This window comes from Cyprinodon variegatus, unplaced genomic scaffold (assembly GCF_000732505.1).
Source record: "Cyprinodon variegatus isolate N-32 unplaced genomic scaffold, C_variegatus-1.0 Scaffold41, whole genome shotgun sequence".
Lineage (NCBI taxonomy): Eukaryota > Metazoa > Chordata > Actinopteri > Cyprinodontiformes > Cyprinodontidae > Cyprinodon > Cyprinodon variegatus.
The window spans coordinates 2,101,953-2,116,283 of NW_015150494.1; the positions used below are offsets into that span (position 1 = coordinate 2,101,953).

At 37.6% G+C, this 14,331-nt stretch overlaps 1 protein-coding gene across 11 annotated transcripts in view; it reads left to right on the forward strand.

Annotated features, from left to right (window-relative positions):
* Positions 1-14,307, forward strand: part of LOC107081823 (RIMS-binding protein 2-like) — a 139,687-nt gene extending 125,380 nt beyond the window's left edge. For 5 of the 11 annotated variants that reach the window (XM_015370126.1, XM_015370133.1, XM_015370127.1 and 2 more), the window contains 10 exons: positions 1,092-1,200; positions 1,664-1,789; positions 3,072-3,253; positions 3,706-3,874; positions 4,006-4,068; positions 5,603-5,706; positions 8,968-8,994; positions 9,511-9,582; positions 13,259-13,393; positions 14,246-14,307. In XM_015370126.1, the coding sequence (XP_015225612.1) occupies positions 1,092-1,200; positions 1,664-1,789; positions 3,072-3,253; positions 3,706-3,874; positions 4,006-4,068; positions 5,603-5,706; positions 8,968-8,994; positions 9,511-9,582; positions 13,259-13,393; positions 14,246-14,272 (1,014 nt within the window). In that variant the 3' untranslated portion in view covers positions 14,273-14,307. The remainder of the gene's footprint in view (positions 1-1,091; positions 1,201-1,663; positions 1,790-3,071; positions 3,254-3,705; positions 3,875-4,005; positions 4,069-5,602; positions 5,707-8,967; positions 8,995-9,510; positions 9,583-13,258; positions 13,394-14,245) is intronic. The other 6 variants (XM_015370132.1, XM_015370135.1, XM_015370129.1 and 3 more) reach the window with 5 other exon arrangements.
* The last annotated feature ends 24 nt before the right edge of the window (positions 14,308-14,331 follow it).

The following is a 14,331-nucleotide window of genomic DNA, read 5'->3' on the forward strand; positions in this document are numbered from 1 at the left end:
CAGCTATGAGGAACTGCAGAGGTGGTGTATATATGAGGAACAGAACAAAGAATGTGCTAATGAGCTGATATGGAGCAGGTGTGGATAAAAGGAACTAGAAGGGAGCAAAGTATATAGGAAACAGGCACAAGAGGGCAACAGAGAGTAACACACAAACAAAACACTGGCAGAAAGCAACTACAAAGACACAAAATTACAGAAACTAAAAATAAACCTAAATAAAGGGCAGAACCCTGACAAAAATAGCCAATAGCTCATAGGATTATTTTTTATAAAGTATATTTTTCTTTTGAATAGCAGTTTATATCTCTCTATTTTCTGTTCCTCTAAAACTGCTAATTATCTACTCCATAACAAGCTACGTATGTAGCACAGAATACTGTTGGATCTGTTAGCAATTGGTTAGGGAGTTTTCAATATTAAACAAAGGCTTGATATTTATTGTTTGGACCCTCTTATCCCTCGTTAGGGATATCTACTTGATCCTTTTCTGATCACCTCTTAGTTTATCAGTGCATCTCTATCCTCTGCTTGTGTCTTTAACTTTGTCCTGTTAAAGAAAAACGATCCTCATAACTTGTTCATTTCTCACCTTGTGGTTCATGCGACTCCCATCAGCCACTGATGGAAGCTGTATTGACCAACAAACCTTATCACTTATTTTACACTTATTACAACGTCACCCTTTTATTTTATCTTTTTCATATTTTTACTGTGTTGCTGTTTTTTGTGTAGTCATTTGCTTCCTTTTCTCATCAACAAGCTGACATGCACAGAACGAAACAAACCGAATGAATGGTCTTTAGTTTCACATTTGAACTTTACAGAATCTAAATCAACATTGTTGTGTTTGGGGTTTGTTTGCTTTCCTTGTTTTAAGGTTGGGTTAAAGAATTATTTGTTATTTTTTTATTATTATTATTTTGCCTCCCTAAGGACAAATGGAAGACACATCATTTGCTCTTATGGGTTTTCAGTTGTTTAGGAAAGGACTGTGAAATTACGTTGAATCATTTTCAACTCTTTATTTGTCTCCTAATTGTTGTCGGTTTACATTTCTGATACATTATCTTCCTTTTTTCTACCCTAAGATTATTGGGAATTCACCGTCACATGGAAGCCCAGATCGCCAGGACCATTCAGGGAGGAGGCCGGTTCACATCGGCACCCCTCCTCAGCGACGACCCATCCCATCCATTGGTTAGTGAGGTCACCACATACGGCTCTCCACCTGCAGGGCAACTGATGTTTGTGCTATTTATACCATGTGTCTTTCCTGCCAGTATCAGCCGAGCATCTCTTCCATAGAGCTTTAACAACACCACATACAGGCCCCTTTCTTTTTGTTGGGTGTTTGCTCACCCCATAGCAGTCCATCTTCATGAGCTGGATTCACCAAATGCTCACATGCAGTTTTGCTTAAAGGGTTATGGTAAAAACACTCCCTACGCCCGATGTTTTTTTCTCCCAGTGGGTAAACCAGTCTACATGACCGCCCAGTCTGCCCTCAGTGCAAACATTGCTGTTTTACACCCAGTGACTCCAGAGTGAAATCTTGTGATCCTACTGTCTCAGCATGAATGAATGGGCCGTGGTTCTGGGCAGTGTGTGTGAGTGGGGGGGGGATCTCTGATCGTAACATTGTGATTGGTGTCTTCTGTAGAGATCACCATGGACAGTAACAGTGAGGGGAGTGAGGGGAACCTCTCACCCGTCAAGGAGGATGTTTACTATGGCAGTGTAGCTCGGCGCAGGATATGGCGATCTTTGTCCTCTGAGGATCAATATGGTATGTGGTGCAGCTTCTACTTAAGATGGCGATTTGCCTTAACGTTGCCAGAAAAGGGCCCAGAGTCCTTATTGGAAACATATTTGATATTCTTGTGGCTTTTATTCTTGTGCAGGACAGTGAGCTGCTTTGTTAGTAAAGCTTTAGTTGAATAAAGCTGACTGGGGAAGATGAGATTGGCCAGTTTTCCCTTTGCTGGAGAATGAGCATCCCTTTCCTGTATGTGCCCCTGCACCTATAATCCCCAAAAACCCTAACACACCAACTCTCCCCCCCAACCCCGTCCCTCCATATCAAAGCAACTCTCGGTAATGAATCCCCTCCTTGCCTTCACAGCAGCCATTATCTTTTCCTTCTTCCTCCCCGCCTCTATAGGACTGTAGATACTTCCTTCTATTCATTTTTGCATGACTCCCTTGACAAACAGTGAGAAGGAAAGACAGTATTGAATGAACTCCCAATTGTACATGCATTAACTCTGCCGCCATCTAAATCAAAGATCATTTATCTCCCCCATGATGTATCTCGGATGCAGTTATTAGTTAGCTAGAGTTGCCGTCTGCCATTGAGACATTTAACATGGTGATCCATGAAATGCTTGAAGAACTGATATCAGGTTCATCCCTTCCCCCTCACTGTCCCTGATATCTGCGTTGCCAGAAACCAACGGAGCATTTGATTTGTTACCCTCCCACTGGAACACGCCCCATTCGCCTGTCCTCTGCCACACGTTGCTTTCAGATGTAGCCTATATGCATCACATTATGCCTGCATATGATTTGTGCAAGAACGCTTCCTGCATCACATGTAGTCCAGAGAAAGCATGCTTGTCGATCAGCCTCTGTGAGATAACGCAGTGAAACAGCAATGATTAGTTGTACATTGTTTCCTTGTGTCTGTATGCGTCATTCCTTTGCTTCCTATAAAAACTGCTTGTGTCCTTTCTGTGTTTGTGCTGTTGTCTTTTTTTTTGTTGTCTTTTGTGGTGTTTGATTACTGACACTCCAGAAAGCAGAGATGTGTGAACTAAGAACCTTGATGTTTTGCAACTGTTATTTTTTTAACCATCCTATAAGTGTCTGAACACAACAGGGGTTTAATAAATCCAAATGAAAATGAATAAACGCTTCATTACGGCATTCGGCCTCTGGCTCTTTCTTCACACGTCTCTTACCCTGTCCCCTGTCAGCAACAAAGAGATATCTTCTGCTCTCATTGCCTCTGCAGCCCACACGGCTGTATAAGGCTGGTAGTAGCAGCAGAGGCCTCCTCTATGTTTCAGACGGCTACGACGGGCGCAGGCACGGCCGGGGACGCCAATCCCCAGATTATTTTGAGGAATCAGAATCGGACGACCTGACCAGAGTGTTTGTGGCTCTGTTCGACTATGACCCTTTGTCCATGTCTCCCAACCCTGATGCCGCGGATGAGGAGTTGCCTTTCAAAGAGGGACAGGTCATTAAGGTAATTTAATAATGATACACAAAATCATCCAAAATTGTATTTTCTTTTTTACTTAAAGGTATAGTGGAGGATGTTCTTTTTCCGGGTGGATCATCAAAATAAGTGGTCCTAATTGTCAATCATAAAAATTTACTTTAGAATGACTTTAGAAAGAGCAAAACACCATTCTTACACTTAACCTGGGGTTAAGAGGATTTAATTAGCATGGGCGTCTTCTGATGTTGGTCCACTGTTTTTTCTAAAGTCTGAAGTCCAAGAAGCATCAGTGATTTTCAATCTCTTCCTGCCTTCACTGCCAAAAGCAGAGACACCTACACTAATGTTACTGCAGCAATAAATGGACATTTTATATTAGAATATATTGAGATGTGCTTTTAGACTAGATCAGCATTAACTTCTCTCTGCCACCTCTGTCTTTAATGCCTCCTCCTATGCAATCAACTTTGATTCAGGTATTTGGCAATAAAGACACAGACGGATTCTACCGGGCGGAGATCAGAGGTCGAGTGGGGTTGATCCCCTGCAACATGGTGTCTGAGATCCAAACAGAAGATGATGAAATGATGGACCAACTCCTCAAACAGGGTTTCCTTCCACTGAACACACCTGTGGAAAAGTTAGGTAGGACTTATTTTTTTTCCTTGCTGTTCTTGCTCTTCCTCTGCTGCTATCTGGCCAACCTGACGCTGCTGCAAGCTGCCTTTTACTGATCTGCTTTTCCTTTCCTCTGTCGCTCAAACCCAAACCTGAAGTGAACTGCGACCGTTTTAAAGATGGACGTTCAATAAATCGCAGGTCCAGAAAGTCCAAAAGAGGTCGGTGTGCACTTAGATGCTCCTCTGTGCTTTTTAGAATTTATTTTGCTCATTGCAATTGCCCCGTTTTTATTTTTCTATCCTTTAAACTTCTATTCTGGCTGTTTGAACTTTGCCTGACTCATACTATTACTATTACAGACATGGTTTATATAAAAAAGACAGATTTTTAAATGTTCTTCCATAAATTTGACTTTATTAATATATTCATAAATCAAGTTAATTAATAAAACATGATATGTGTTTGCATAAGGAATTTAAAATCATTCTTATAATAATCAGGGATGCGGTAAATAAAAGTGGTGCTGAACAAAAAAATGTTCCCCATCAGAAAATCTGTCCTTTGAAGGAGACAAAATTCAGAGGTGGTTAGAGTCTCAATCTGATCTAATTATTTATGTTTTAAAAATAATGCAAAGTTACAAAACATATACAATTACATGCAAATTCTGGTGTTTTTTTTAAATCAGTTGTTTCTTCTAAATCTTTTTTGATTACAAAAAAAAACACAGAAAAGTAAACTGCAGTAAAACATGTGGAAAAAATAAATAAAACCCTCTTAATTCAATAGTACCATTATGTTTATTTAATTACTTTAAAATTTGGTAATTTACTTAGTTAATTTCTGCAATGCATCCCGCTACAATTGAACTAGTGCAACCACTTAGTGCAACAAAACAAAAATAAATAAATAAACGACATATAGTAACTTCATAGCAACAACTGGAGGTGAAAAAAATACTTTTAAATGCAAATAATTTGTTATAAAACTTAAAAATGGATTCTTGTTATGTATATAGGTTAGAATTGGGTAAGTTACTTTGAGTAATAAAATACAGTAAACTGTTTTAAATTTACTTTTCTATTTTCATTTAGCTTCCAAATCATAGCGGGATCAGCAGATAGAAACTAACATTGAAACAATGAAACTTTAGAACAAAATTTAAACTCACTTAAACTGTAGGTGTTTGTTTTTCCAGTGCATTTTGGTAGAAAACTTGTTAATACTTCACTGAGTCAAATTACTCGTCATGGGTAGAGTAGCCAGACATTTTACTGAAGTACTGTATTATGATCCTTATGATACTGTATTATGATACATCATATTTCTACATAAATAAAGGAAGGTAAAATCTAGTAAAACTACTCCTAAAAGTACAGATTTTTCTTTACCAAAAGTTACTCCCGTAAATGTAACTGAGTAGAAAAGAATAACTAGTAAATATACCAAGCTCTGGGAAAAATAGATAAGATATGGTTAAGAACTTGTCCATAAATAATAATGTACAACAACTGGGCAGAGCGTAGTAATAAACAATGTGACAAATTTTGCATCAAGAACTGTTTCCATGTAACTAAATTAACCACCTGACAAGTTTTCTTACAACAAAACTGTCAAGAAACCAGGCAGCTCTAGACTTTTATGTGGTGGCTTTCACGGCTTTTTGCAATTACTGTGTATATCATTGTATTTTGGTTAAGGCTTCAAAGATCTTAACTAAGAAATCTTAAATGGCGTTACTGTTTTTCACAGAAAGAAACAGGCGGAGTGGGCGTCAGTATCCAATGTCAACACGAAGAATGGTGGCCCTGTATGACTACGACCCTCGCGAGAGTTCCCCCAACGTGGATGTTGAGGTAGAGATCTCTAAAAGAAATCTTGATTTTCATTTGTATGTTTTAGTCTTTAACTGCTTTTTAATGTGGTAAAACACAAAAAAGGTTGTCATGTTACATTAGATAGGGGTATTTTCCTATTTATTGTTAGGTTTCTTTGCATGGACAACATTAAATGCAAATGGCTTCCTCTCTGGATGGCTGATGATAAATATATTTATTGATAGAGTATAAAATGCAGATTTTCTCCTCCCAGTTGAAAAGGGATCCAAAAACTAGTTGAACATGTTGGCCCAAATATGATGTAATTTTCCAATTAACTTAACAATTGCCTTTTATCATATGTAAAAACTCATAATTACTTCAAAAACTATATATCCTTTGTTATATGTTTCAACCGTATAGGTCACGACTTTTTTCGCCTGCGCAATGCATGCTGGGTTTATGACGCGCTTAGGTCTGAGTGGAACCCACACAGTAAACAAAGGATTTTTTTTTTTTTCATATTGCCTTTGACTCGTGAAATTTGGATAATGTCACACCATGTAGCTGCCTCAAAGTTTTCATGAGTCGTTATACATTAGATAAAAAAAACTAAAGAGATCAGTTTGTGCTCTATTGTTTACTACTGTATATTACGTCATTAGCAGATGCTAAAATGAAATAATAAACAAATTGGAAGAGAAAGACTGTGTAATGTGACAAAGAAGCATCTTTATGCTTTATAGATCAGCAAAAAATTTTTGATTGATGCTAACAGTAAACAGCCTCTGTTATAAACTGGAGCTCTTTCTCATTACCCAATCCACACCAGAAGCACGATCTGCACCATCAGCTACTTTACCTTTGCGCAACCAGACATATAGTTTTTTACCCCCCAGCTTTTATTGTCATTATACTAACACAAGTACAGAGCAACGAAATGAGCTCTCTGCATTTAACTCACCCCCTTGGGAAGTTAAATGCAGAGAGTTGGTCTTGCTCAGGGACCCAGAGTGTCAGTCTGTGGGAGTGAGGCTTGAACTCATAACCTCTAGATTCCTAGCATAATGCCCAAACCACTAGGCCGCCACTCCACCATCTGACATCTGCTTCACCCTTGATTTTATTTTCTAAAAAATACCTACAATATGTTTTTCCCTCCCCAAAAATAGTAAGTGTACTAAACTATAATGTGTTAAAGGTTAATAATGTATTTCCTGAGAAAATATATTTTTTAAATCGTTTCTGTTTTATCACTTGTTAAAGTTTGGTGAAGGTTAGTTGAGGACCCAAATGCAGAGATGAGGAGGAAGAGATAAGTTTTGCTGATTTAATAAGGTTCCAGAAGCAAAAAGGGTAAAAATTCAAAAATCAATAAATCATTAAACATTGGGGAGGACACAAGGAGATGACAAAGCAACAAAACAACAAGAAACCAGCAATGAGGAACTGTAAAGGTGGTGTGTATATGTGGAACAGAACAAAGAATGAGCTAATGAGTTAATATGGAGCAGGTGTAGATAGAACCAACTAGAAGGGAACCAAGGGTAAAGGAAACGGGCACAAGGGGGCAACAGAGAGTAACTCAAAAACAAAACACTTTCAGAAAACAGCACAAAATAAAAACTAAAAATAAACTTAAGCAGAGGGTGGAACCCTGACACTACATCCGGGAGCTAACCTTTTCGACTTTGGATTTAAACATAAATCTAGTCTTTTTGAGTTGTATTATGTTCCTTTGGTGTTAACCTTATGCTACCTAGTGCATAATCTAAAGAAAGAAATAACAAACAAAAAAAAAGAAGATAGACATGGTTTAATCATATGTTGCCGGACTACTCTGAGCATGATGATGTTAGATAAGTAGTTTAATGGAGAAAATATAAAAATCATCGAATTGTCTCAGAAAAACTTTTAAAGATTTGTATTCTTTATAGAATGTTTTATAGATTGTTATCTCATAGATTTTCATTCTTTAATGATTTAAGGATAAAAATAAGTACTTTTGGTACCATGATTACATTATTTATAGCGACCTGGATGAATAACTGTTTGCACATGCGCAAATGAGCCGGTGGTACGGATCGTGCTTCCGGTACGGATCGGGTAGTGACACTGTAGCATAGCTCTCTCAATTTGGATTAGCATATCAAAGCGACAGTCGCAGAAACACCAGCTGCGTCCGCCCACTCTTAACGTTACTTACTGCTGTTTTTGGCTGGACAGAGCTAGCTCTACAGGACCTAGCATACGTCATTTACCTAAAATGCATTGCAGCATAAGTGACATGGAGATGTCTGTCTGAAAACATTTTATTTAAATTTATTAAAGCTCCACAACTCACAGTATTTTTACTGTTTTTACAACTATGTATGGATCCCTTTAAGAGTCTTTGCTACTCTAACTGTAGCGGCTGCTCTCAAGCCGGGCATACACTATGCAATTTTTTCAAACGTTGCACGCAGCTACAGCTCACACTGTACGACAAAAACGCAGGGTTTCATCGTACAGTCTGAATTAACAGCTCACAATATATGTTCTCACACTGTGTGACCCGACGTTCTGATGCGATCTACCTGCTCACATTGTACGTATAAAAACCACGTCGGACTCAGCTCCGCAGTTAGATGGCGCTACTCGGACTCGTCTATCCAGAAGCCAAACCAAAGCCCACTAGAGTAAAACGCGTTGCCTTGGCAATTTGTGCAATTTTGTGCTGAAAGCCCTAAAAAAAAAAAGACGTATTTGGAGAAAGACATGGCTGAGCAAACGTGGCTACTACTGTCTGTCAATTTTACAGAAAGAACTCCATATCACCCGCACCCCTGCCATGCTTCTGTTTTCATCTGAGAAGAAGAAGAGTTCTGTTTGCGCATGCACACTGAGCGATTTGCCCACGACGGTCGACTGAAAATCAAACATGTTTGATTTTCTCCCGACATTACGATTCCTGATTTGGAGGTGGTGGTGAGAGGCTGATCGCCCCTTGTTACCCCCTGTACAATACATGATGCACGACGCATGATCAGGCTGAAAGTCGGGCCGATCGGAAAATGGTTGCACAACTGGAAAGTTGGCTCCAAAAGGGGAAAAAATCACAGAGTGTATGCCTGGCTTTAGTCAAGTGTGTTGTGTTTGCAGCCTCCTAAGCAGGCCATACATTGACAGTTAAGGCTGAAGGGGTAAATCTTTCTAGTACTAGTGTACCTAGGGTATTAAACATACCTTCCAATGCTGTTTTATATGGCCCCTCCCTCCTGGTTTTACTTACTCTCACCTTTCTATTGGCACTTCCACCAGTATGAAGTCAACAGACTGAATGAGGAGGTGAGTGAGGGTTGATGAGGGTACGATGCCGTCCTCTCTATGTGTGTGTGTGTGTGTTTTTTTTCCCCCTGATTGTTGGACTACTAAGGAAGAGGTAGGCTTCACATGACAGGTTATAGCCCTGTGTCCTTGGTGATCATATTTAATGCCCCCTCATGCATCTCCCTCTCCTCGGTTTGCTCTTTTGTGTCAACCTTTCTCTTACTTTACATGAGATGTGTTTGGTTTGTGTGATCCCGTTGGCGAGATCCGACCAGTGTGTTGCAATCCTGTCTTCAAGTTCCTCCGTCTGATGCATTCACAGAAATGCAGTGGTCCATTCACTGAGGCTGAACTGACAATTTTAAGATGCATCATGTTGATTTGGAGAAGGAAGCACATTTCAAACTCATCGAACCCCAGTAGATTTGATGTTTTCAAATGTTTTTGAAAAACATTTTAAAAAGGATCCTGCTGTTTAAAACAACGAAACTGAAAAAAGTGAATTTCATCCAAGGTTTGCTTTTTATTCTACAGACTGAGCTGACTTTCTGTGCCGGTGATGTAATCGCAGTTTTTGGGGAAATAGATGAGGATGGATTTTACTATGTAAGTACTTAACATTATTATTGCTCTAAAAATAAACTAGAAAATTAACATAATTAAAATGACATTTTAAGATGCCAGACTTTTTTTCTACTCGTTCTCATTTATCTTAAATTACTTCCGAAATGATCTCTAAGACTTAGTGTTCCGCAAAAAAAAGATGCTCTTGAGTTGCCCCTGTAGCACTATGTGTGCTGCATTTAAGTATTCAGCCCACTTGAACTTTTCAACCTTTTGCCACATTTCTGGCTATACACATAAAGATATAATATTTTTATTTTTTGTAAAGATTCAACAAGTGGCAGGTAATTATGAAGTGCAACAAATTGATTCATATAATTTACACATGCATCAGTGTAAGGGCTATGTGGGGGATCTCATGGCAATGTCACCCTATATGGCAAAGCCGGCGGCTGCCCATGACGCAAATATCAGAAACCAGCACTGCCTGGAAGTGTGGTTTTCCAACCAGAGCCAGAATAGGGAATGACAGAGCTGTCAATCGTATCATAAACACTTAGATTACCATCACAGGGACTAAGATAGGGATAAATTAAAGGGGTCATAGAATGCAAAACCTAGTGTCATTGTCATAGATGAATAACGATAATTCAGTGGGTGAAATGGACGTACAGAGAAGTTCAAACTCCATCGACACCTCCTTTCTCTGCAAATCTCTCAATTCGAAACCACTATAAAAAAGACGAATTCAAGCACGGAGCCGCCTGTGTCCAGGCTTCCGTCACCGACTCAGGTTCGGTTGCCCCGCCCCACGCTGGCTCGCTGCCACCGTCTGCCGGGGTTCCCGGACCAGACCCAGAGCTGACGGCTTGGTTCGAATGCCCGGTGTGTTTCCATTACGTGCTGCACCGTGGAGTGAGTGAGTGCTTGTTGCTATGATGCATCTTTGCTCAGCAGCGTGGCTCATTGTAAACCAACCAATCAGAGCACAGCTCGTCTAAATATTCATGATCATACCATAAAAGGAAGAAAACCTGTCGTTTCATTCTAGTTCTTTTAATCAGGCTTGCATTAGGGCTCATAGAACAGCAAATATGCCATTTTCAGCCCAACCAATGTTACACACCCTATTCAGAGACATTAAGGACCAGCACTAAATATCCTATACTGTAGCATCATTCTATGACCGCCTTTAAATAAACATGTTATTTAGTGCTGCTTTAAGTTAATGAAATAATTAGTCAACATTTTTCTTTTGCCAGTAAAGCTAAGGGAATTTTTTTTTAAAGCAATTACCACACAAGTTTAATTATGTACATAAAGATCCAGTTCATAGAGTCCTAGCTGAATTTAATGAGCTGTAGCCTTATAAAGGAAACACGGCCCAGAGAAACAAAAAAGTCAAGCATTATTAAAGCCCTTTAAAGTTCATTCATACCCACTGAAACAAAATGTGTTGGTTGTTTCCAGCTGCTACATCAAAAAATAAAAAAAAGGATGGATGGATGTGAAAAGGCTGCAAAAAGCAAACATGGAAATAGACATTTATGATTGAGCAAATACTCATAGCAGTATGCCTGAATCCATATAAGTTAAAACAAAACAAAAAATAAAGCAAAATGTACATGGAATTGGGAACATTGTTATTAAATTGTGAAAAAGTGACTTAAAGGAATGTGAAATAACCTCAGTGAAGCCAAAGTACAATCATCAGTAACAGCTAGAGAATAAGATTTGTTGGACTTTGGATTATTTGGTTATAAGGTTTTAATTTCAGCTGAAGAAAATAGATTTTAGGTTATTAATGATATAAAGCTCCATGTTGGCTAGAAAGAAAGATGCACTGCAAAAACGATCTACAAATAAGGAAAACGGACTTAAATTAAGTGTATTTACCCTTTATCTGATCTGTCAATGGAATGAGCATGTTTACTCTTAGAATAAGATAATTAGATGATATTCACTTGAAATAAGACAATGCAATTGTTTTTTTTCTTATTTAAAATGTAAATTGTCTTGTTCCATTGGCAAAGGTCCTCACTTACCTACTCAGTTAAAGACAAAACACACTTATTTTAAGAAAAAAATGACTTATTTAGACTGAATTTTTTTGCAGGTGGCAGGTTTAATCTCCACAGGTTTTGAAATGTTTAAGTGATTTTTCAGGATAATAATGCATCGTGTTACAAAACATAAATTGATAAAAACCAGATATTTCCAGATTTCAACAGATTTTAAACTTAATGTTGCAACCTAAAAAAAAAAACAGTCCATGGAAACGTCTGATTGATGCGTGAAATTGTTTTCCATGGCTGTAATCTAGTACCCAAAGCAAACTTTATGAAAGCCAGAGGAGCTGCCTAAGATTAATGATCTTAAAACATGCTTTAACAGTTTCACAATGGTTTTACGTCTGTAGCTCAACATTTCAGCAGTCCAAGATTTGCCTTTTTTTATTTTCTTGTTTTCCCACAAAGCAAAATAATTTACTAAATACACTGCAAAAACAATCTAGAAATAAGTTGAAAAAAATCTTGAATTTTGTGTTTTTATCCTTAATTGTAGCAGGTAAATAAGATGATTTGCCAATGGAATGAATAATTTTACTCTTAAGATAAGTAAATTAGATAATATGCACCTGAAAAAAGACAATAAAATTGTTTTTTTTTATTTAAAATGTAAATTGTCTTGTTCCATTGGCAAAGTGCCTCACTTACCTACTCAGTTAAAGACAAAACACACTTATTTTAAGAAAAAAAATGACTTATTTAGACAATTTTTTGTAGGTGGCAGGTTTAATCTCCACAGGTTGTGAAATGTTTAAGTGATTTTTCAGGATAATAATGATTGGGTGATAAAACCAGATATTTCCAGATTTCAACAGATTTTAAACTTTATGTTGCAACCTAAAAAAAAACAGTCCATGGAAAAGACTGATTGATACATGAAATTGTTTTCCATGGCTGTAATGTATTACCCAAAGCAAACATTTATGAAAGCCAGAGGAACTGCCTAAGATTAATGATCTGAAAACATGCTTTAACATTTTCACAATGGTTTTACATATGTAGCTCAACATTTCAGCAGTCCAAGATTTGTCTTTTTTTATTTTCTTGTTTTCCCACAAAGCAAAAATAATTTACTAAATACACTGCAAAAAACAATCTAGGAATAAGTAAAAAAAAAAATCTTCAATTTTGTGTTTTTATCCTTAATTGGAGCAGGTAAATAAAATGATTTGCCAATGGAATGAATAATTTTACTCTTAAAATAATAATATGCACCTGAAAAAAACAATACAATAGTTTTTGTCTTATTTTAAATATAAATTGTCTTGTTCCATTAGCAAATGTTCTCATTTACCTCCTCACTTGAAGAAAAAAATGCATAAGAAAAAATGACTTATTGAGATTTCGATTTTTGTAGTGTGTTCTCCAAGAGCTGAGAGTCCATATTTTTAGTGGTTCAACATAAATCCATATCATCTTTAAGCTCCTTTAAATCTTAAATCACAATATAAATATTGCACAATTAGAACAAAAATTAGTCTGAGTAAAATTCTGTCTCCTGCAAAAAAGTTGAGCAGAAACCGCTCCTTTAGAGGATAACACTTGAACACTTGAAAAAAAAGACGTTTTTCTTTTTCGGTGTAAGGTAGGCAGCATTTAAGCACAGCATCAGCTGCGAATGGATCTAACGGTTGTCGTGTGCTCCGCAGGGCGAGCTCAATGGACACAAGGGGCTTGTACCTTCCAACTTTCTAGAAGAAGTGCCTGATGATGTAGACGTTTTTCTCACTGATTCCCCATCTCGGTATCCCCAGGACACTCCAGCCAGGATAAAGACCAAAAGGGTACATGCTCCTTCGCAGTACTAGCCCTCTCATCCATTTACTTTTTTTCTCTTCCCTCTATCTCCTTTAGTTTCATGTCTGTGAGTGTGTGTCTCTCATTGGTTCAAAGGGATTTCTGACTTCAGAGAATTATACTGTAAATAAATAGATGTTTAAGATGTATAATAAAAAAAGACTAATATTCCAGAGATACCTTTATTTTTCATGTTTACTACTGTGAAAAGGGGAAGGTTGTGCAATGTATAATAAATGGACATACTGTATTCATAAAGCATTCTCAGAGAGAGTGAACCGAACAGGCACACACTTCTGTGACTTTTTACCCCGCTTCTCGGAAAAACAACAGTTACCACTTTTTGCACATGACCATGTAACATTCTAACAGATGCTTTATGAATATATTCTGTGTTTGACCTGGTTTATTGAAATAGTTTTGTTGTTCCCAGAGAAGAACTATGTAGTCTGTAGCTCAGCATGGTATATAGTCCAGATGCATGACCCCTTGAACATTTTATATATTAAAAAAAAAAGATTTCAGCTCTAGAATAGTACAACTTTTGTATCTACTCCTGAATGCCTTGTTTTGTAAATTGCTTTTCTTGTAAAGTAGCAAACAAAGGTCACTTAGCTTATGTTACCATCAGAGAATAATTTCAGAGGTAATGTTTTACAAAGTGTAAATTTGTGATGTTAATTTTGTGTTTAACAGACGATGCAACTGTTGAAATATTTATAGGTGTCATTAGATACTTCTTTCATATGTTGTACTTTGCCATTTTTGTAGTGCTAACAAATAAAATGCCATCACCATATTTTTTTTTATTTCTTTTCCTCACCTGCTTGGCAAAACAGAAGAAGAGTGTTCATTTCACACCTTAAAGGCTCTGTTTCCGTCACGTAAGTGAGCAACTGAGGATACCAAATGACTGTCTCCTCGT